At 34.9% G+C, this 23911-nt stretch overlaps 5 protein-coding genes and 1 non-coding gene across 7 annotated transcripts; 2 read left to right on the top strand and 4 right to left on the bottom strand.

The window, feature by feature from the left end:
• Positions 1–905: 905 nt before the first annotated feature.
• Positions 906–978, top strand: TRNAA-AGC (transfer RNA alanine (anticodon AGC)). Its single transcript has one exon. It is a non-coding gene; the product is annotated as a tRNA-Ala (tRNA).
• Positions 979–6484: 5506 nt separating this feature from the next.
• Positions 6485–7826, bottom strand: LOC143554090 (mavicyanin-like). Its single transcript, XM_077043946.1, has 2 exons — positions 7629–7826; positions 6485–6949 (listed from the first exon to the last, which is right to left on the bottom strand). Exons 1-2 carry the CDS (start codon positions 7801–7803, stop codon positions 6531–6533), a joined length of 594 nt encoding a protein of 197 aa, XP_076900061.1. The 5' UTR covers positions 7804–7826; the 3' UTR covers positions 6485–6530.
• An 887-nt stretch (positions 7827–8713) lies between these two features.
• On the bottom strand, positions 8714–11155 carry LOC143554112 (uncharacterized). Its single transcript, XM_077043966.1, has 4 exons — positions 10917–11155; positions 10418–10733; positions 9433–9954; positions 8714–8818 (listed from the first exon to the last, which is right to left on the bottom strand). Exons 1-4 carry the CDS (start codon positions 11153–11155, stop codon positions 8714–8716), a joined length of 1182 nt encoding a protein of 393 aa, XP_076900081.1.
• Positions 11156–13663: 2508 nt separating this feature from the next.
• LOC143554089 (peroxisome biogenesis protein 22-like) lies at positions 13664–16210 on the bottom strand. Its single transcript, XM_077043945.1, has 8 exons — positions 16115–16210; positions 15728–15910; positions 15596–15643; positions 14726–14782; positions 14544–14645; positions 14398–14463; positions 14153–14254; positions 13664–13917 (listed from the first exon to the last, which is right to left on the bottom strand). Exons 1-8 carry the CDS (start codon positions 16208–16210, stop codon positions 13819–13821), a joined length of 753 nt encoding a protein of 250 aa, XP_076900060.1. The 3' UTR covers positions 13664–13818.
• A 2471-nt stretch (positions 16211–18681) lies between these two features.
• LOC143554098 (APO protein 1, chloroplastic-like) lies at positions 18682–22073 on the top strand. Of its 2 annotated transcripts, none has more exons than XM_077043954.1 (3): positions 18682–18801; positions 19388–19749; positions 21156–22073. In XM_077043954.1, exons 1-3 carry the CDS (start codon positions 18694–18696, stop codon positions 21979–21981), a joined length of 1296 nt encoding a protein of 431 aa, XP_076900069.1. In that variant the 5' UTR covers positions 18682–18693; the 3' UTR covers positions 21982–22073. The 2 variants fall into 2 exon arrangements, with proteins under 2 accessions (XP_076900069.1, XP_076900068.1); XM_077043953.1 differs by having other exon boundaries at positions 19382–19749.
• On the bottom strand, positions 22072–23006 carry LOC143554099 (cyclin-U1-1-like). The gene is made up of 2 exons (XM_077043955.1): positions 22593–23006; positions 22072–22381 (listed from the first exon to the last, which is right to left on the bottom strand). The coding sequence occupies exons 1-2, from the start codon at positions 22976–22978 to the stop codon at positions 22096–22098; spliced, it is 672 nt and encodes a 223-aa protein (XP_076900070.1). The 5' UTR covers positions 22979–23006; the 3' UTR covers positions 22072–22095.
• Between the last annotated feature and the right edge of the window lie 905 nt (positions 23007–23911).

Genomic DNA, 23911 nt, shown 5'->3' with positions numbered 1-23911 from the left:
TTTTTAATAATGAATAAAAAATAGTTTCAACTAATTAAAGTGTGTTAGATAATTTAGTTGTGCCATGGAATCATTCCAAACAATTAAATACAGTATATTTTTCTTTTTAAATATATGTAAGCGGTATTAAAATTCATAAACTGTTGTTATTATAACATCTTACCTTCAACTATTGCTGCTTTTCTGCTAAACTATGTTTAAATAAGAATAATATACATTGCGACCTCAATTTGACACAACGGTGATGATCAAGTTAGGAAGAAAGAAATTCTATTGATTTTTAGAGACGAGACGATTGATCTCACTTATATCCAGCCACTGTTCTTTCTCCACTCCAGTGGATCCATTCAACTTGTTGGGCTTCTTAATCGGGCTTGCTATAATGGGCCTACTAGTATGTTTTCTAACATTAAGTTACGTCAAGTCAAAATAGAAGTTCAATGAAACGAACAACCGTTTATTCTTTTAACCTGTTTTAAGAAAAATAAATACACATCTGACTACTTCGTTTATGCTGCTAAAAGCCTAAAGGAATTTTTAAAAACTATCAAAAGCTGAAACAAATTATCGTCACTTAGCATGTTCTTTTACCAAGTATGATAAAAACAAATTTCTATGCATTTAGATAGCTTCATAACTTTAACTTATAAAATCCTTCCAACATTTAGATAACTTAACACACACACACACAAAAAAGTAAAGAGTTCAACAACTTCTTTATTATTATTATTATTATTATTATTATCCATTTCAAAGATTACATAATATAAGTCAATTTGGTATAACTAAATTATGACTTTGTTTATGAAATCATCAACTACAGCGTAGAAGAATATAAAACAATTAACTAAAACTATATGTTTCCAATAATTAAAATAAAAAATTACTGAATCATAGTTGTCAATGGGGATGTAGCTCAGATGGTAGAGCGCTCGCTTAGCATGCGAGAGGTACGGGGATCGATACCCCGCATCTCCATAATATTTTTAATTTTTGAAGTCCAATTATTCTGTAACCGGAAAATTAAATTATTTTTGATAATAAAATTCAAAGTATGCTGGAAGTAGAATAAGTTCAAACACTTGATTTTCATTTTTAATATAAATTCAAAGCATCATAACTGTTTGATAAATTGTCCGATCAACCTTTTTAGACTAATTTGTTCTATGATGGTATGGTATCTAGTGTGAATTTCCAACATGAAAATACAAAATTCTAACTTAACATAATTAACATGACATTTGTGGGTTTAGGTATAGTGTATTGGGTTTATGTCATATCTGAGTCAAGCCCATGAACACGTTACACTAAAAGGGTAGTTTTCGGGACAATGTGGCAGGTTCGTGTGCTAACCCGATAATCCGATATCAATTTTAAAACATAAGTATTGTATCATAACTTTAAATAATTTGTATAAATTTAAAACATAGCCCCTAGATTAAGGGAAGTCCCTAAGGCGTGATGTAAGGAACTTAGCAAGTCAGTGATTGGCAACAATGGCAATTAGAAATTAGATTACCATAGCTGAAAGCCTTCGAAGTTTGCTTTTGATTTGGCTTGAATTCTTGGTTCAGCAGCTGGAAATGATTATCAACAACAAAAATGATCAGCACTAACTTTGATGAGTAGTTACTAAGTTGCACGTCAGCCTTTTAATTCGACAATTGACACATCTTGGGTCAAGTTTTGATTCTCATCAACTCTCTTCTCTCGGCTATCTTCCTTTCTTTGAATTGGTAGATCTAATCTAATCTAAGAATTAATATTATGGCTTCATTCATATTATTTAATATATATAAAGGAGAAGTTTGGTTGCGCCAAGCCGTCATTGGGCCGTTTGGCGGCACCTTACTTGTCCATAGTATTTGTCGTTTTTTTTACGTTTCAATACTGTAACGAACATAACGGAAGTCGACCGAACGGAAAAAAAATTTGTTTTTTTTTGTTTGTCTTAATTCCGATATCGTAACGGAAACCAACCAAATTCGCATAAACTTACAGCCTCAACGTTCGGGAGTGATAACACTCTGACTTACCAACCCCCGAGTTTACCGACCGACACCACCCTATTTGTCGACTCAATTTTTATATTTCTCCTTTTTTAGCTCCGGTATTATAACGAACATTGCCGAAACAGACGAAATCGTGTCCAATTACCGTCTCAACGCCCGGGACTGACAACGCATGGGTTTTACCATCGCTCGGGTTTAATGACCAAACAAACGTCATTTTAAATAACTTATTTTTATATATGTTCATTTAACGATTATCTTTTTTGGGCCTAACGCTAATGTTTGACAAATGGTGTCTATGCCATAACAAGGATAAACGATATTAACTGAATTCAGGTCGACTCACCAGCGTAATGCTCGGGCTTTACCAATGCTCGGTTTTACAAACACCCGGGTTCCAACGTTGAAGTTTTACCAATTGTTCCGGCACAGCGCGCCAGATGAAAATCTAGTTATCATATATATACGGTGACAATGGTTTGGGTTTAATCGTGGGCCCAAACCAAAAACCCAAACCTAGAGATAGGCTTTGACCCGGAGTCTCGGCCCATGGAGGCAAACCGGCGATGCCTCCGCCAACCTTAAATTGGCTTCACGTGCCTGCCACTGCCAGATCACCACCATTTTACACTTTCCTTCACAATTTCTATACCCAAACCACCACGTTTTAAAATCTTATTCCTTGTGCATTACAACCTGTACAATATTTAAAACTTATCAAAGTCAGCTCTGTACTAATAATATTCATCAAACTATCAGCCATGTGTAATAACAAACAAACGGAAACCCACCATTTTCACTTCTTCCGAGCTTCTACAAATTAAGTTCTTAGAGAGTAAATAATAATAATGTGTTACGTGGGTAAAGCAACGAAGATCTTCATCTTCATCGTTGCCGTCATCATCACCACCGGCCTCGTCGTCGGATTCGGCATTCTCGGCCGGAATATTAACCATAAATCCACTAAATGCTCCGGCGACGGCGAATACTGCTCGCTTTCCAATCACTCTCCTCCTCCGCCGTTACAGTTTCCGTTCCCCTCCTTTCCTGATCCTAACGCCTCTCCGCCGCCTGCTTCTCCTGTTCCGGTTACGGTAGTTGCTCCTCCGCCGCATGCAGTTCAGGTGTCTCCAGGTCCGATGAGTTCATAACTTTAACATTTACTGATTGGTATTTGTTTATTTGAATTAGTTTTAGAGATCTTATTATTATATATATTGATAATTGATGTTGATAAATGAAATTTAATGATTCGGCATTGAAATGTGAAAAGATGCATTACTTAGGAATCATCACCGTTTCTCCTACCTGACGAATACTTGAATTCTGTGGAAAAATAATAAAATAACAGAAAATAAAAAACCGTTAGTGGTGGACGATTTAAGCATGGGTTTATGGTTAAACACAAGTCGTTTATGTCAAAACTTTTAAATTGTAAGAAACAATATTTTAGAAGGTTGAGCTATTCGAGTTGGTTTGGTAAGCTATGTGTTCATTTTATTGGTTTTAAAACGAAACCAAATCAAAACAAAACAAAACAAAACTGATAAAAACTGAACGGCCATTCAAATACGCTTTTCGATTCGAAAAAATTTGAATTTGGTTTAAGTTGGATGAAATAAATTCTTCTTTAACTTTGTCATTTTGCTTTATTAAATTACCGTGTTAGCTTAATTTTATTTAGTTCAAGTCAAATGACTAACAAATAACGATAAAAATAAAATAAACAATATAAATAAATAAGTCATTTGGTTTGTTAGGTAAGAAACAAAAACGTCTTTGATTCGGAGTTTGGTTCGGTGAACTATCTAACTAAATTCAGTTTAGTTTTTTGTTTAAAAGTATTAAAACACCCTAGCGAGACTAGCAAGATGATACAAGTGGTTTTAATTTTATTTTATTAAACAGTTTTATTCTAAATTATTATTTTTAATGATAAAAGGAGATCATAAATAAAAAATGTAGTTTAAAAAGCTAATACCAAATGGTTTTGATGATTTGTATTTCATAGAAAAGGGAATCTAGTTTGTTGCGGGAAGGGTCACAAATGGACTTACCCAATAATCAAATCAAGGCTAAAGAAATAGTTACCTACTTTTGCGAAAAAAAAAAAATATAATGTTTATTAACATCAACAAGTGTAGCAAAATTTACATGAAAATTTAGGGATGACAATGAAACCCGAACCCGATAGGAAAACCCGAAACCCGACATAAATGGGGCGGGTAATACCCGACCTGTTAGGATTTGAGACGAGTTTGGGATTAGTTTTGAAACTTTTTACGGGTTTGGGATTTCTAATATACCCGATTACCCGATAACATAGACCCATTTACCCGATTATATACCCGATATGGTTTATTATATTACACACACACACACACACACTATATTCCAAATATATTTTTTTGTCAAAACTTGTTTATGCCAATTATTTGAGATATTTTACCTTTATGGTAACCATCTTTATAAACGATTAGTTATATGTCAAAACCCCTATAGAAACCCAATGGGTTTTGAGCCGGTATACCCGATAGAAAACCAGAAACCCGATGGGAAAACCCGAAACCTGACGAGTAATTACCCGATTAAAACCCGACGGGTTTGGGATGGGCTTTTATAACCGGGTATGGGTTTGGAATATCTAAACCCGACCCATTGCCATCCCTACATGAAATCACTCATAAGTTCAATGGTAGTCTTAAGAGTAACGTGAGTGTTGAGAATTTTAAATGATCAAAGTGGTGAATTTCTAGTTAAAAACATGTCGTTTTAACTTTGTTGCGGAAATTTGAACAAAATATATAGATCAAGTCATGTCAAATTCGGTCTTTGTCATGTTTGGTAGAAGATCCACATTCTATGAATTGGTTCATATATATTTGTTGTAAGTGAATAACGACATTAACTACTTTAACACAAAAGAACAAAAGATTAAAGAATCAAATACATGAATTGAACATATAAATTGATCATTAATATAATGACTATTATTTGATTAAGCTCTTACAATTACTGATTATGAACCAAAAAAAATGAAATTACAATTGACTTAAAACTATCTCTAAAATTCTTTCATCACCTTAAAAAGAATAAGAGAATACGGATGTAGTGTGTTCCTTCATAAAATCAAGTGACAAGTCTGAGATTGGAAGGAATGATGATCAAGTGAAAGTTTGTATACATCATCTTAGGGTGTTCGAAGGCAACATAGATTAGTGACTCTACAGAGTATGTCGTATTTCTATACGCGAGGCAGATTAAAACTTGAATAGGTCAATGCTTATTATGGTTAGTCAACCTACTTCTTCGCTAACTCCCTCTCATAATGACGGATTAACTCAAATTAGCAGGGGCACTAACTTCTCTCCATAACTATGGACTTTAATAGGCTCAACCAAATGTGACCTCTCTCTACATAGTCCATAGAGACACCTTATTTACTAATAGTGAGAGAATCCATACCATCACTCATCCATGTTCTCTTATGGTGGCCCAACTAGATTTGAGTGTTGAAGTGTTCATGGGGCTTCGAGCCGGTGAACCTTCTAACGGGTTTTCAATGATTGTAGAAATGAAGAACGATTACACAACCATCGAGTTGGACTAAAATCTGAAGAGTCTCGCCTTATTCACCTGAACTCCAAGTGACGGAAATTTGTTCTTACTAGAAAATTGAACTTGCATGTCACCTAACAAAATCAAAATTAACACATTGTCACACTGGATTTTATAAACCCTTTTATTGATTATCAATTCTTTCATTCAGTATTTAAATTTGATTTTACAGTTTTCAAAGATTAATGCGCTGAAGCGAATACTTTTTAAAAGGGTTTACAATATAAAGTTACAATAATGTAGTTATTTCACCCAACTATAAATTCCAAAATTATATTTATTGTGTTGGTACGTTTTTGTCATTATTTTTTGTCGTCTCAAATTAATAATTATTTTTATAATAATTAATATCGGGCCAAATGTCACTATATAGTACTTACCATTGATTTTGATAAACATTTGGAAGGGTCAAAATATGTGTAATCCTCTTCCAATGAATGAGTGTGTCAAATAACAATTTATCATGTATAATTAACAACTATGAAAAAGAATTATTTACGTCAAGATAAAAGGCAAACAGGCAACAAGACGTGCCAGTAGGCCTTTTTAAATTTCAAAACTGTTTGATTTATAAATGGTACCTTTTTTGTTTCCATATGATAAAAAAGCTATAGAACTATGGTTTTTCACATAGATTATCCATTTGGGTTCTCAATTTGAAGTGTGTTGCTGAATTTGTTGCCTAAAATTGAAGCATTTTTTGAATTTTTAGAAATATTGTTCATAACTAAGTTAATGTTAATGTAGTACTTGTATTAAAAAAAAAAACAAAAATAGTTGGTTTATTTTGAGAGTCATGAAAATAAATTTGAAACATACAACTAATGTTGATACAAGAAAAAAAAACAGCAAATTGCATCAAACCAAACACACACAAAATACTAATAACAAGACATCGGTTTACATCATCATAAGGAACCCAATTCCCACCATAGAAACAACACTCATCTTCACTGTTGCGGCCGACGACGGCTTTGCAGGCGTAGAAGCTGCTGGTGGCGTTTTTGTACCGGATGATGGCGGAGATGGGGTAGACTCCGGTGGTGCTGGTGAACCAGATGACGGAGGAGTGGCGGTCGTTGGCGGTGAACCGGATGACGGTGGTGATCCGGAACTTGCTGCTACTGTCTTGACCTCAACTTTCATTCCTTGACCACAATGGCCAGGAGTGCCACAAATGAAATACCGGCTTCCGACATCGGTTAGTTTGATGGTGGTTGGGCTAGGACTGTTAGTTGAAATCGGATTACTTAATGAGCAAGAATCATAATCGTCCTTGGACACTTCTAGCACGTCGTGGTTAAATGAGTATGTGAAAACTGAAAAAATAAAAAGAGTTTACATTGTTTAGATGGTGTGTGATAAACAGATAAAGGATCAAGTAATATTCATTGGTAGGGTTGTGCATGCAACTAAAATACAGAATCGTAACTGGATCGAATAAGCTAGCAACGCAACTATAACAAAAAACCTTTAAACCGATTTTTGGTTTGATTTAGGTTTTGTTGTTAGACGAAAACCCAACTGAATCAAAAATTAAAAAAAAAATGATTTTAAGTAATTTTTAAACAATTAATAGATGTATGATGGTGTAGCCTAAAAATTTTAGGTCCAAATGTGAAATAATCAATCAATCATTAATTAAAAAAAAAGTTTTAAGACCAAGCTAATTATTTTGGACCAAATTCCACCCCCCCCCCCTCCCAAAAAAAAGTTTTCTAGCGAAAATGATAAAATCGAAAAATAGAAGCCAGCCTATTGTGAAAATTGAAAGCAGAAAAAATCGAAACTAGGCAGTTTTTTGTTGGTTTAAGCCCAAATCCGAGCCAAACAAACCTATGAAGCCGAACTCATATATATTTCTTAAAATAAACCTAGGCTTTATAAAACAATCTGACAAATTTATGTGACTAGTCAGCAGACCGACTTGACTCCCTTACTTCCACCTAGAGTAAATCTACAATTATCAATTAAGGGAAAATAAAACAAATAAGTTACCTAAATTATCGCCTACCGTAAATGTTTCGGATGAAACCCATGTTTGGAGGTCAGTTGACGTGTCCCATCCCCCAGACCCTCCAACCTGATGATCCGCGCCTAGCGCCAATTCAAAAAGCATCGTTGTAGCAACGATGCTTAGTAGAATTATTGTCATCATCATTGAACGAGCCATCAATGTGTTCTGTTGGTCGAAAGTTGAGTATCGTGTTAAGGAAAGCTTAGTATTTATATATGAGGTTATATGTTCAATTATTACATGAACATGCATTGATTCCAAAGCTGTCGTGATCACCAATTTGACTTTGGAAATGATTTGGTAGATGAAAGATGGTGTTGACTCATCATGTACAGAGTAGTAGTTGTTCTATTTATATTATATGTATTAGTTTTGTTATAGGTAAATTTAACTGATTTAATATTCGGGTGTGTGTCATAGATGACAAACATTTTCACTGACATGTAAGTCTGTAAGTGATGACTAAACGCGTCAGTAATTCTCCAATGAAAGTATGTGGAATTACATATTATAACTTATATATTATATATCTTACATTTTATAATGCAAACATGAAAACCCATTCAAAAGCACGTATGATCATCGTGGGTGGATGTTCATTGTTTTAAGGTTTTAACATAAGACATGCTGATCTGATTGGCGTGCATCCAATTATGATTGTGATACTTAAACTTATCTTGTTGATTTATTGGTTCTCTAGTTTATCATATTTAAATCATATAATACATTATATTTAGTACCTTTTATTGCAAGCAATTAAATATTTTTTTATTGGGTAAAAAAGAAAAAAACAGCATTTCCTTTCGTGAACTAATAATGCGTGTAATCATATTTAAAAACAACCAAAATCCATGATGAATTTCCAGGAAAGAATGAAAATCAAAATCAAATGAAAAAAATAGTCCATAAACTTACCCATCTATATATCAATTATCAAGATAAACATAAACATAAACGGAAAAGGAGAAGTAACAAGTGTGACATCTTGCGGTTGTGTGACATTTACAAAATGTGTTATTTACGTACACAAGAGTCAAGACACAATATGCAGATTTTTAAATGGATGCTACCGAATCACTTCATCTTCATGACACTCCCTTATGCCGATTTCCAGCTTTTCACGTCGTGATGATGGTAGTACATCACAACACTGTCGTCTTGGCGTCAGCAACTGTTTACAAGAAAAAACATATAGTTACATTTTTAGAAATTCTTGTATATATAATACTCAACTATTTTGTGCAATTTTACAAACGTATATATATTAGCAAGGGTGTTTAAGGTTCGGTTCAGCTAGATTCAATGAAAATTTCAGTTCGAACTCTTAATTATGGTTTAAGATATAACAAACTAAACCACTCGTGTTACGTTGGTTGGATCAACGATTTATTAACATGCCTATTTATAAATTGAAGCACTTAATTAATGTTAAACTTTAAGCAGGTGAATCAAGAACACGAACACAAGATTTGTAGAACTTCTACGACTCTTTTATTAAGAAAACGACAAACGAGAAAAACTTAATAATTAACTAACACATTGAACCAATGGTCTAATAAACCCACGGTTGCTAATCCTATGCTAACTCAAATACAGAATTTGAATCCAAAACAAATAGGATTAAATAAAATAAGACTAACGTATCTTATAATAATAAACTAATTATTATATTAAATATTCTCCGAGATATTAGGAGCCTTCAATCTGATTTGGTGTTGGACACGTTTAACACTTAAATCTATAATGAACAATAACTCAATAAGCAAGCTTGTGTTACCTACTTACCTGTTTCATGCCTAGGTTCATTTTTTGGGCATGCACTTTGATCATTTCAATTTCCCTTGGAGACCCAACATTAGATGCACAATTCCCCTTTGTCATTGCTTTATAAATGCTTATGGTCTCATCTCCATCAAGTACTGTTGTGTTCATATGAAACACTACTGGTCTTCTACAAGGATCTTCATCATGTTCCCTCGTGTCAAAACTAAACACGTTACCTTTTCTCCATGGCCTAAATGTTGTCGGGACACGAAGCACGTCTGGCAAGAACACATGTTTTCCAAACACCTCAACCGCGTATCCCCATGAGATTGAAATTGTCCATTGAAACCAACGGTCGTAGCAAACTGTTTGTTGTAAGATCCGGTGAGGATCTAGTTCGGCAGCTTTGTATAAATGGCGGATCGCGTCTCGATTTGTCATGTTAGGGAAAATTGGGTCTAAGTAGTCGGTATGGTGAAGAGTTACTGATGGTGCCATTGGATGAGCCGCCAATAGGCCGAACGGATCCCCTGCTAGATCCATCTGAAACAAGAATTTTGTCACTAAGCCGATTCAAGAGTTATTGGACTTTTAATTGGGCCAATGTAGTTCGTCCTTTATTTTTAGTAGTTTTTCACGCTCGAGTTCGGCTCTTCCTTGATTAATTTATTATTTATTAAATAATTAATTAATCTTTAATTGCTTTATACAAATTTTATTGTAAGTTTAATATATAAACTAATATATAAGATTTAGCTTTTTTTATTATATTCTTATACAAAATAATAGTTATTATAAAACGTATAATAAGCTCATGAGTCGCCTCGAGCTTGATAGTTAAGCGCATACCCGTTTATTAAACAAGCTTACTGTTAGGCTCGAGTCTGGCTCAATTCTAGCTCATTTCAAGTTTTCGACGAGTCAGCCTCGAATTGAAGAACATTGTTTCAAGCATCGAAGAACGTAGCTCGAGCAAAGGGTAAAGCAAGGTGTTAGAAACTGTTACCTGATGAAAACCAGCTTCTCTAGTAATCCCAACTCCAAGTTCAGCCAAACACGACCAAATCCTTTCATCACCTCCATACAAATGCGGATATCTTTCCAAACACGAATCCAGCACCTTCGCCAACGTTTTAGCTAGCGGATAACTGATCGCGAATCCAGCTCCACCAAACGCCATTGAAAACGAGAGCAATTTGTTCTGATCAAAGCTCTCCGAGTTTGTCCCAATAAAATACGGCAGTTCATGATCATATTTCGACAACGTCTTCACCAAATTCTCCACGAAAAATAACGTATCATCGTCTCCAAACACAAACCATCTAAACATATATATAGACATTATAGTAACAAAATTATCAATCACTAAAGATTTTAAACTTATACATCTTTATACATACTTTTTTTTACTTTATGAGACTCGAACCTCGTTTGAATGATTAAAAGACATTCTCTCCATCACTAGGCATTTTAAACATAAATTAATAATGTACTCATTAACTCACCTGACATTTGTATGATTTAATGCTACCGTTTCTGATACGACCCGGGCGACTCGAATGGCTGATCGGGGACCACCGCGCCATGTGTAACGAAACCGCGAAGTGTCACCAGAGATACAAACCGGCGGGAGAAGTGAATCATCAGAAGGGACGGCGGTATTATTATTATTATTATTACTACTACTATTCAATGGAACATCAAGAAATACACAACCGCGCATTTGATCCGGCTTCCACCACATTGTAACGTATTCTTTTCTTTCGGGCCATGACTTGGCGTTGGACGAGATCCCGAACACAATGTGGTTGATGGAGGTTGGATACGAGAACTGAGTGCGGGTTTGGAACAAGAGTTGGGTGTTTGGAAGAAGGAAAAATGATGAGAAGAAGAGGTAAATGATCAAACCAAGAGATGAAGATATGAAAATGAGGTTTACAAGTTTAGAATTTAATTGGGTTTTAGGAAATGAATGAGAAATGTTCATGGTGCCAAGATTTAGATGCTGACAAAATGGAGTTAAGTGTTGATTTAGGGTGTCAAGTTATGGAGTGTAAGTGAAGAGTTTGAGAACATGCTTTGAAGTACATTTGAAGGTATAGAAGAATAGTTAACCGAAGTCAAAGGTTGTGAGTTGACGGGAAACTTCGAGAATTCACTAATACCCTGCCAACCAACGAAATCAGGTAAATAACAATGTGTTAGATATGTGATATGTAAGAGGTTATGATGTTTTTAGCTTTTGATTTAAACAATTTGATTGAATCTATAAAAACATAGCTATATGAGAGAGAAATAAACTATGTAAAAGTAGGTAATTAATCAAACACATCTAAACAGTAAAAGTAGGTAATTAATCAAACACATCTAAACAGCGGGTCATGCATAGTAATGTTATGACTCCAAGATCAGCAAATACAGTTTTTAAAAGATTGGGTTTTGCGATTCAAAAAGGGGTAGCGGCGCAGCTTGTTGCCCGCTTGCCTTCTGTTTCGATGTAATCCAATAAACAATTTATAATTAAACGGTATATCTAAACATGGATATTGTCATTTTTGTGGTTTTAGACTTAAAAATCATCGTTGAAGCGTTATGAGGCTTAAAAATCATTATTTTTATTGATACTTGTTACTGGACTGAAGATTTTTCTTCTAATTTGAGCTTAAAAGCTTTTGGCAATCTCCATTTGCATTTTCATATTATCTTCTCACCAGCTAACGGTCTATTGTTTCTATATATATCCCCATTTATGTTGTGATGTGTTGCGTTACAAGTAAATGAATAAGTTTGCTGGGGTATCACTACACATGAAATAATTAAATTAAGAGTAATATTCATGGTTATACGATTATGAACATGCTTTAATTCCATATCACCTAAAATCCATCTAAAAATCTAACTTTTAGGTTAAAGGGGGCACCTTTGTGTACCCCAACCCACAATCCTCTTCTCAAGATTCAATCGATATTGAATCAGTCGAACACACTTCTAGTACTTGTTCCACTTAGGTCGTGTAGTTTGGGAACACCACCCCTTATGATTCGGGTAGTGAAATTGCCTTAGTGAGTGTTTGCCAAAGAACAATCATTGCTTTGTGTGAAAAACTTAATTTTAATATTGTCTCTATCTTGCTTATAAATGGATCAACTGCATGCATATTTATAAACTTGGATAACATCACATGTTTTGAACATACACAATCGGACATTTGAAAAGTGTCTCATTTATTAACTATTTAATTTTTTGTTTATTTAACCTGTTTAATAAACCGGGTTATAAGTTATAACGTATAACCTAATGCCATGATATAGAAAGTCAACATCATTGGAGACCGTTGACTAAATATAAATAAACAGAAAAGTTCTTTAGAATGCATTAAACTATTCTCATTCCGGTACCTTTAACGTAGCAATTACTTATTTACTAGACTTTTAAGTTTTTATAAAAATGCTAATGCATTTATTTAATTCCCGTTTAAGAAGACACTAGTATGTTATTTTTATCAAATTTAGTGATCCTGTTACTTTTATCATATTAATAAAAGAAACATTTATAAAATAACTTCTTTTGTTTGATTATTTTTTTAAAAAATACTTTTGTTTAACATAATTTTGAGTTCCGTTATGTTAAACAAATTTTGAGACTACACCGAGACAAAAAAAAAGGTGCATTACTACCAAGATCCTTTTGTCAATTTCTCAATACCTGGGACGACACCGAGACCAAAACAAGTTAAGAATGTCAGAGTCCCCCTATTTTAAGTCGCCGTTGGCATATAACCCTAGTCGATGAAAATTGTCAACACAGGTTTATATCTCTTTGTGAAACCATAGATCCAAGCGTCTACATTGACCATGTTCCTGCAATGTGAAACACTAGGTGCATGTTCATGTTTAAGGTAGACACATCACTATGTTAACTTCTTTACTACATCACAACGTTCTTAGTGCCGGCCAGATGACGTAGACAACAAATGCAGAGATAAGAATCTATGAAATACATAATAAGGGGAAGGCAGTTGCGTCCACCCCTAGCGAAGAAGTCGTCCAAGTCTAGGCATTAGCTTTTCTTCTTCCCAATGTTCATTAGCTTTTTCTTTGTTTAACAAATCTCAAAAAATACAAAGTAAAAATTAAAAGATGAACATGAGTAGTTTTAAAACATCATCTAATAGTTTTTTGGAATCCGGAAACATCAAAATATCTGAGAAATACATTCATTTGATCAAGTTATGTACCATGTTATTTTTCTCTGTTTAACAAAAAAAACTACCTAAGACATTACAGGCTAGACACGAGAATGAAGAACCGGTTTAAGTTACATAAATCTCTTGAGACCAGATTCATCATATCATATAAGCTCATTATACAAGACAAGAGACTGCTGTTGTGTTGACCTTTTAAGAAGTCAAACTGTGAAAAACTGTTCTAATGATGAAGAACTGTGAACATTTGAAGAAATTCTTTCCGCTTTTGTTGAAATGTGAAGCTGGTGTCTGATAAACCTCTGTAATAAAAAAAAAACAAAAAAAACAAGATAAATATCAGCATGTATTAGTAGCATTATGTATACATGTACACGTGTGTGTATTTTTAGAGAATACAAGTGTGGCCTTTTTATTGAAACAACAAAATTGTAGTCTCATACAGTTATTAGATGCAGATGTTGCGGCCTTTTTATCTCCAAAATAAATATAGTCTCATACAGTTATTAACAATATTTATTAGTTAATTATAAATACCGCCAACTGAGAAGTGATTTCCGGATTTGAGTCTATATGCCAATCTGGTTCCAACTGCCTAACAAACGATGTTCTCCCATTCTCTGTACTACAAAATAGTACCTACAATTACATAATAAAAAAAAATTATTAGCAAAGTATTCGTGGGTCCCATAAGTTTACTGGTAACAGGTTAGAGTTCTAACTATCACCACCCAAACAAACTTTCTCTCTCTATTCTCTAATAAGTAATTATCTATTATTACCTTGTCCTTAACCAAGCCACCAGACGCAAAAATCCCGGCATTTTCCAAAGCCGTTAAAACCCTCGTCTACAGAAACATAATTTCCAAAATTTTTAAAAAAGTTGTTTTATAAGATTCTATAAATGGAAGTATGAGATCATGCATACTTGGCTTTCATCATCAAGAACTCTCTCCATGAGATAAAGGTCACAATATTTTGTCATCTCCAATACAACTTCCAATACAGAAGACTTCACAGTTGCTTGATTCTGCCAGATATGATGAAAATTAGAAATAAGATAATTTTATTCAGATATTAACATATGCAGAAAATATAAATTGTCACAACCTGAAGCTCTTCGGGAGTGTTTTCCTCCAATATAACACCAAGCAACCGACAAGTTACCTGCACAAGATTCATTAAATTATGAAAAACATAATGTTTTGTAATCTTAAGAATCTTTAAGTAAATTACTTACAAGCTTGAACGAAAATTATTAATTTAACCTTTTTACCACACTCCCTCTTTTCATACAAAAAATTGCGACATTTGGCTTGGTAAGTAGTTCAATGAAAATGTTTAAACATTAAGTAAATGTCCAAAATGCCCATGATGACAAAATTATAAAAATTCCAAAACATGACCGAAGTTACTAAACGTAAGTAAGAAAACTTGCTAGTAAACGAACCAAACGTTCAGTGAACAACTCATGCACCATTTTGCGAGAAGTTCGTTTTGTTTAATAAGCGAACAAACATGAGCAAAAAATTCAGTTCATTTAGTTAAAGGAGCGAACATTATCGCATGCCACATTCGTTAACTTATATCCGTGAACATTCGTTTAAGTCTGTTCATTTAAAATCGTTTATGTTCGCTAGTTTGCATTTGTTTTAAGTCCGTTTGTTCATATATTCATTAAATTTTTGGTCCATTACAACCGGGTCTAATATTAATAAATTTTTAGCTCAGTTATGTTTCATTCGTGAACCCCTCGTTTAGTTGTTTATACTGTTAACGAACAAACATAAATGGACATGAGCATCTTCATTTTCCTAACGGACAAACACTAATAAGAAAACCCGTTCATTAGTTGTTCGTGTTCGACCGTTTGTTCGGTTAAGGTTAAACAGACAAACAAACATGGTCCGTTTGTGCTCGTTCGGTTCGTTTACAAGCCTAAACTTGCAAAAGAATAAAGTAGTAATTTAAAAATCACACCTTTCTTCCATCACTTAATTTCTGCCTGACCATGTGTCCCAAAGCAAGCTGCAGCAATAAAAATAAAAACAGCATATTAGCATACGAAAACAAAACGAAAAATCAAATTTAGTTTATTAAATTTGAATTTACATTTGCAGGTTGTAAGAACCCATCATTTGGTGTTACATCTTGAGCAGAAGGTAACAAATTTTCATTGGGTTGAATAGTGAATCCAGAAGTGCCAGGTTGACTTTTAGGTTGACTTCTTAATGCTCTCCATGTATAAATGACTGCAACAGCAAATCCTGCTATAGCCCAAACAGATCCAAAATCCTGAAACCAGATTTTGATTTGCAATGAGATTATGGGTTTTAATAATTTGGCATAATAAATTAATAATATATTTAATTTCAGTTTATAAGCAAGGCTTGATAAAACCTAATTGAATACACCCAAATGAGATATTCTAAAAATTCTATCTTTATTCTAAAAACAACTAAATTAAACCGTAATTGAGTAAAATTAGAAGATTGGAACCTGGGTAACGAAGAGTTTAGAAATCTTGGTGGAAAGATAAGCCCCAATTCGCTTAATAAGCTGTAGCAAATTGATGGTTTTTGAGTGATCAGCCATGGCCAACCAACTACTTGAAGCCAAAATAAATGTTAAGCTGTCAAGGGTTTCATAGGTATATGACGAAGAATTGTGATGGATAATGTGATAGAAAGTGCACGAAGAAAATAAATAGAATAGAAATTTGAACAAAAACAGGAACTATGTTTTATACTTTTCAGATACCAACCACTTTGGTGAAGCAACAACTTTAACCCTTTAATAAAAACTAAAAAGGGAATTTTTTTAAAGCAGCCTATTTTGACTAAGGTCAACCAAAATTTCAAAACTAGCCTAAAATTTTTGTTGGATCCGACGGAAAAATGGTTCCTAATCCGACAGATTAGTGTCCATATCAGGACACGTCACGAAGCATACTATTCTGTCGGAACCAATGGTTTACGGTTTTGTCTGACAGATTAATGAAATAAACCGACGTAGTAATAAACAACCAGATTTGGCGGTTCATTTCATGCTTCCGTCAGATTCGACTGTTTAATTTGTCCGACGAACCCTAGATTTTTCAATTTGAGGGGTTTTTGATTTTGAGTTCTATAGCATTATGACTGTGTTCTCCTCAAAAAAACTAAGCGATTTACATTATTGATTTGCTTGATTTTGTGGATAAATAAGAAAGATGGAGATTGGTTATGGAGGTTTAGGGTTTGAGATGTAGAAGATGAAGAATTGCGTCGAACCCACTAAAATTCCGTCGGATCCATTAATACGTTGACACGTGGCACGATTTAAAGGTCCAAAAATTCCGTCTGATGGTGTTGAAATTCTGTCGGATCCGACGGAAAAAATAGGCTATTTTGAGGAAAATTTCCAGGCTATCTTCGGAAAATTTTAGTCAATTATGCTATTTTGAAAAATTTACCTTAATAAAAACAACTTTGATTTTAGTTTAGGTTTAATTAAGCAACTCGTACCTCACACCTAAAGATTCTGGGTTTGAGTCGCATTCATTATTGACATTCGTTGTGTTCCCGAGTTTACTTAACAAATGATTGTAAAAGAAAAAAAAAATTCCATTCCTTTCCTTTTCTTTCCCTTTCCCTTTCCCTTTCCCTTTCTTATCTTCATTTTCTTATCCTTTCTTTTCCATCCAATTCCTTGAATGAAACAATTTACCCATCCCTTTCTTTTCTTTCTTTTATCCCCTTTAATGAAACACTGAAATACACCATTGTCTTTCCCTAAAAAAATAAAAACTAGGGGGTGTTTGGCATTGCTTTTTTAACCTAGCTTATAGTATTTTTTGCTTTTTTTTTACAAAATAAGTTTAATTTGCCTTTTGGTTTAGCTTTTTAAGCTTATGCTTATAAGCTAATTTGAAGAAGCTTATCTAAATATGGTTTTTTAGCTTATATGAAGAAGTTTAATTGTGTAAGTGTGTAAGTTACTCATTTGTCCTTAAATGGTGGTGTAACACCCTAGGCAAATCCCACATTAGCCGTGGACAAGAGATCATTGATTCATAAGTAAATGTCCTGCCTCTTAAATCACCAACGCGTTTTGGGCTTAACGGTAGTGGACGAGAGGAGAGCTCCACAATTAAGTGTGCTCATGTGAGAGTAGTAGCAGGATGGGTGACCTCCTGGGAAGTCTTCACATGGGCAACCAAAAACAAATCCGTGAACTCTTCGTGGGTAAAACGGACAATATTGGTGATGCGAGGGGCCGGATGTTGCAGGTGGTGTATCAATAATTATTGAAGCAACTTATTACTGTAACAAATTAAAAAATAATAAATTTAACAACTTATTATCAACTTGTAAAATATAAGATAATTCAAACTCTTATCAAATAATAAAAAATAAACTCTAAACTATTTTAAAATATAAAAATATAAATAAAAGCCTGGCCAAACACAACCCTTTCTTTCTCACTCTCCCTTTCCATTCCTTTGTTGAACTCTGTAACACAGCGTAAAGCTTGCACCTCCGCTAAACACTAGCTCAACCTGGAAAAATAAAATCCCATATACCGCCGGCGTATTCGTTATTCTGGCGACTCTTTCTCAAACTTTGATTTCCGTTGGAGTAAGTCCTGAATCCTTGTAATTTCTAACTTTGCTGTTACTGATTCGACTTAATATCATATATTATTTGGTTTCATTTAACCTGCTGTCTATATATCCTGGTTACTATAGCTGAACTAATTCAATTAGAAGCTTTTTTATAACAAGATAAAGTCAATATTATTATAATGATATATGATTGTTTATTAGAAGCTGAACCTGAAATACCCTAGTCATTATATATATATATATATATATATATATATATGCTGCAAATGCCCATTTTCTTTTCTAGGGTTTTATTTCGCTTATTATTAAATAAATAGCAGCTATTAGAATGAGTATAGTTACAATAATAAATCATATCCTTTTAAATATGATGCAATAGCTGCTCACAGATTGTTGACATTTACTTTTACATACCATGTATGAGTTCTGAGTTCCTTTCTTTTTCTATATACAACGAAGATTCGTGATAAAAATGGAGCATGTTCTAAGCTTAGGCGGTCCATCCGCAACAATTCTGGGATCATTTTCCACACGCACCAATGATAGAATTTCTTCCCTCTTCTTTGATAGATGTCACCAGGTACTCACTGTTGTTTTTCTAATTCGCCTTCATTTTTCAGTTAACTTTTGAATATTGGTGTCGACATCAGTTGACCATGATGATTAAGCCTTGTCCATCTTTGTATGTTATATGAGGCAATAAATATTTGTGAATTATATTTATATGCGTATAACAGTTTTTCGTGAATTAAAATTCTAAAAATAATTAAGTATCCTTCTTAAGTAGGGCTGTAGACGAACCAAACATTCAGGACACCATTAGGCTGGAAGTTCGTTTATGTTCATTCGTTTAATAAATGAACAGACATGAACAAGGAGTTCCATTCGGTTAATTGAATGAACAAACATGAATAGAGGTTGTGTTTGTGAACATTCGGTGATGTGTTCGTTAATGTTCTCTCATTTAATTTGATCATCATAGGTTCTTTATATTTTTTAACTTTTAGGTTATTATGCCAAGTTTTTTTTAGATAATTATATCAAGGACTTAAATTATATTCAATTTTGATGATTATGTTTAATGGTCAATGCTGATTTTTATTATTCACATTAATGTATGCTCGTTTTGTTTGTTTATGAACTTAACACATGTTGTTTAGTTGCAGTACACACAAGAACGACATACGCCACAAGCATCAAAAACCTCCATTTTTGCTTGTCAGGCACCTGCTAGCAACAGGCGTTACAGAAACAAAAGGTTAACCCGCCCGCAAAATACGGATCTCCCTCCCATATTACCTAAGAATAAGAAGAAACCGTATCCAATGCCTCTAAAGAAGATATTGGATGCTTCAAGAGCCGACAAAAAGCTTGCAGAAATGGGAATCGAGAAGCGACTCGAGCCTCCAAAAAACGGGCTACTTGTTCCTGAACTCATTCCTGTTGCTTATGAAGTTCTTGATGCTTGGAAAATATTGATCAAAGGACTTTCACAACTTCTTCATGTCATCCCGGTTTATGCTTGCAGGTATTATAATAAACAATATTAATATTATCTTGATTTTTGTGTTCAACAGTTAGAAAAATATGCATAGGCTGTTTTAACTATTTAATTTTCGATTTGAGGCTTCAAATTAAATAGCACATAACTTCTATCTTGATTCTTTTATATTTTGAAAAAAGTTTCGTCAAAACACATTAATTTTATTGCTTGAGAACTATGTATACAAGATTACTCCAATTGCAAAACTGATCTGTGGTTTTCGAGAAGTTATGATTAGTCTCCAAGTATAAGAGGTTAGACCAGTGCTTCCTGTGATTTGAACTTTGTCATGGAATTGGTCCTTAATTTGGATGGAAGTTTAAAAGGTTTGTTTGTTATGTTCAAAATGACCATTTTACCCTTTTAAAAGGACCAAATTTGTAGACCTATAAACAATCCGAATGAGCACGAACAGGGGCATGTTTGTGCTCGTTCATTTAACTTGAACCGAACAAACTTTTTTGTTCATTAAGAATATAACCATTTTCGCGCGCGCACATGTAATTTAACGAACATAAATGGACAAAAACTAGCCCCTTTATGTTCGTGTGTTCATGTTTATTAAATAAAACAAACTTTTTGCCGAACAGTTCACAAACAATTCAAACCACATTGAGAACTGGTGTAGTTTTTCATACTTAGGTATCAAATTCATTACGTTTGTCAAACTACATGACCATAAGTGTTAATTCCTCTTCTACATAAGATTCACAAAGGCTCTTTGTGTTTGGTGTAACCTAATTATCTTTTTGTAAGATTTCATTTTTATATGTGTGTATATTAATATTTTTTTGCTAAATATTTATTTGTGTCACGTTTTTTTGCTAACCAGTCGAATTATCTAATATATATAATTTGAAAGTTTGGCGACGCTAGCATCTTATTGATCCAAGTGACGGTCCGATATTGGACAAAGTTTTTTTTTTTTTTGTATTTTTATTTTGTTTCGTAGTTCCAGTATCGTAACGAGCATAATTGAAACAAATTAAATTTGTGTCGACTTACCACCACAAATCCCGAGACCAACAACGCTCAGGTTTTACCGACTCACCACCGCAACGCTCAGGTTTTACCGACCCTTTTGTTTTAATTCTGATATCTTAAGTTGGTATTGACTGAATTTGTGTCAACTCATCGTCGTAATGCTCGGGTTTTTACCAACGCCCGCGTTTCAATGCTGGGGTTTTGCCAACTGCCCCAGTGCAACGCGCCGGATAGAAAGTCTAGTTGTTTATTATATATTGCATAATAACCCGACCCATTTTCACCCACCAAAGTTGTCATATTTTCACTTGAACCCATCTGGCACGTTACTTGACCCATTTCCATCAGCTCTAAATTTCGATTTCAATTTTTCTTTCACTTACAACTTGTTCTTAATTCTTATGCAGCGAGTGCTCAGAGGTTCACGTGGGGCAAACGGGCCACGACATTCAAAACTGTCATGGTCCAAACGGTGCAGACCGTAGAAGCTTCCACTTATGGGTAAAAGGGTCAATTGACGATGTACTTCTCCCTATCGAGTCATACCATCAATATGACCCGTTTGGCACCCGTATCAAACACGAAACACGGTTCAACTATGACCGAATCCCAGCTATTGTAGAGCTTTGCATTCAAGCCGGTGTTGAATTACCACAATACCCTTCACGGAGACGAACCCAACCAATCCGAATGTTAGGAAAGAAAATAATAGATCGAGGTGGAATCCTGGTCCCATCGGCGCCGACATGTTCTGGTGAGGTTTTGGAACTGGACACGCACCGGGCCCGTGAACGGTTCCCGGCCCCAGTTGACTCAGACGTGGTCAGCATCGCGCAGTCAACATTGAGCGCATATGAGAAAGTGAGATGGGGTGTGACCAAGCTTATGAGGAAGTACACGGTGAAGGCGTGTGGGTACTGCCCCGAGGTCCACGTGGGCCCATGGGGCCACGATGCTAAGCTTTGTGGAGAGTTTAAACACCAATGGAGAGACGGGAAGCACGGGTGGCAAGATGCCACGGTGGAGGAGGTTTTCCCGCCAAATTACGTGTGGCATGTTCAGGATCCGAATGGGCCACCATTAAAAAGTTCGCTTAAACGGTTTTACGGGAAGGCCCCGATCGTGGTTGAAATTTGTGTTCAAGCCGGGGCTCCTGTTCCTCACAAGTATATACCGATGATGAGGCTCGATATTGTTGTCCCCGATGGTGACGAGTCTCGGTTAGTTGCTTAATAAGTTATTTAAATACATGGAAAATATTTTCAACAAAAGAATACATTAAAATTCCATGGATATAGTCACATTTTTTGTTGTATTTTCAACGTTACAATATATAAACATAAGTTTTCAGGCAAGTACACCATTGGAGAGAGATGAAGAAAAACTTTCCATGTCTTCTACTGAAATTTCCGCAATGTCTTCGATGGTGTTTGTACGGGTCATGCTTTCGTTATTTGACTTTGTACCGTTCCACATTATCATTTCCCGCTCTAGATACAAACAATAGCTCTCAAAAACCCGAGAGGTAACTGTAAGATCAAAATCTAACATGAAAAGGAACTCTACTTCAAGACGGTTTAACTCGGCATTCGTTACTCCCCCAACCCGAGCATAAAACGCATTGTTGTAATGCCTGTTTGAAATAAAAGAGTCAGATAACATTAAAATCGAAAGGAGATATGAGAAAAAAGAAAGAATTACATAAATGGTCCATGCGGTATATTTAGACTCTAGATTTTATATAAAATGACCAAAACTGAATTCTGAACATACCGCATGGACCATTTGTGTATGTATTCTTAATAAAAAAAGTAATAAAATCCATGTGAGAGAGGAAGATATACTCATCATCTAGAATCTTGGCAGCCAACATAATACTTGTAACAAGAAGTCTATGAACACTAAGTGACACCACCAATGAACCCGGGTGTCTGTGAACCAACCGGTCTATATAAATATATCCGACCACGAAGCACGCAGGGCTACAATTGGTATACTTGTATATCCGGTCTAGATACTTGGGTATGGTGATTGCTGGCGGTCTAATGCCGTGAAACACCTCCAAGCTCTTGCCCAGCCACCCACGGCTGCCACTTAAACTCAACATCTCGTTGCGGTCCACCAGTCTTTCCATAACTAAAGATAAGATTGACAGGACTCGTGGGGTGGTGGCATCCGGCTCGGTCTTCTCCGGGAGCGGGTTCTGGTCGGCATCTGCGATGGCTAACATTTAGGATGCATTTGTGGGGTTGAGAAGCTAGATGGATGAGGATTTATGGGTTGGGATATTGTCTCTGTGCATGTTGGACTGTTAGTTATCTGGCTCTTAACCGCATATTACATATACACCCCCCTGAACTATATCAATGTTAAATCTTTGTGCTTAATGTTTTTCTATTTTTATTTTTTTCGCTTGGAATTCATTATGTTATAGATAAAATGAGTTATTTTGGGTCTATTTAAATTTAACAACCCATAAAGATTAGTACTTTTGTAATGCTTGCTAACTTAAAATGCGTTTAAATGGACGAGCAACGCTACCATCCATTGATTTTCATCAACTACCGTCGCTTCCGATGTTCACGCTTCGGCTTTGTTAGTTTTGACAGAAATTCGGGGCCGAATCGGTATATACACTTTTTGAAAAATCTAAACTGGACCGGCTTGACGATCAAAGTCACCCCCATTGCCGACCCCGACGCCTCTATTGCCGCCAACACTTGTCACGAATAGCTGCTTAAATATAATTATAGTTGGTGAACCCATTTTGATACTTTTTTTTTCTAAAAACGAAATATTGAGTTCAATCTAATCTTAGTCTAAACTTGTTTTGACCCGAACTAAAATACCACTTTTGTAAATTTTTATGCCTTGACACGAACCTGTGACACCCCCCCCCCTCTTCCACGTCTACCTGTTATGTTTTAAAGTATTCAACATAACGCTCCGGTTTAAGAGATCAAATTATTCTAATTCCTTCAACAAGCTTTAATTTCTTTTTAAAAAAACCTTTACGAATCAACGTAACCTTAACAGTGCAATGGCTCTAAAGATTTAGTAAGGTCGTATACTCGTATACGAAAGAGTGTAGGGGTTTAAGTGGTATGTTGTCCATAATATTAAGATTAGGTTTTGACACGTGGCGGCTGGGTATGGGCTAAGT

This window comes from Bidens hawaiensis, unplaced genomic scaffold (genome assembly GCF_021521415.1).
Source record: "Bidens hawaiensis isolate Kalapana, Puna unplaced genomic scaffold, B.hawaiensis_p1.1 tig00017496_1, whole genome shotgun sequence".
Lineage (NCBI taxonomy): Eukaryota > Viridiplantae > Streptophyta > Magnoliopsida > Asterales > Asteraceae > Bidens > Bidens hawaiensis.
Note: the sequence above shows the minus strand (reverse complement) of the source record. Positions and strands in the feature narration are given on the sequence as shown.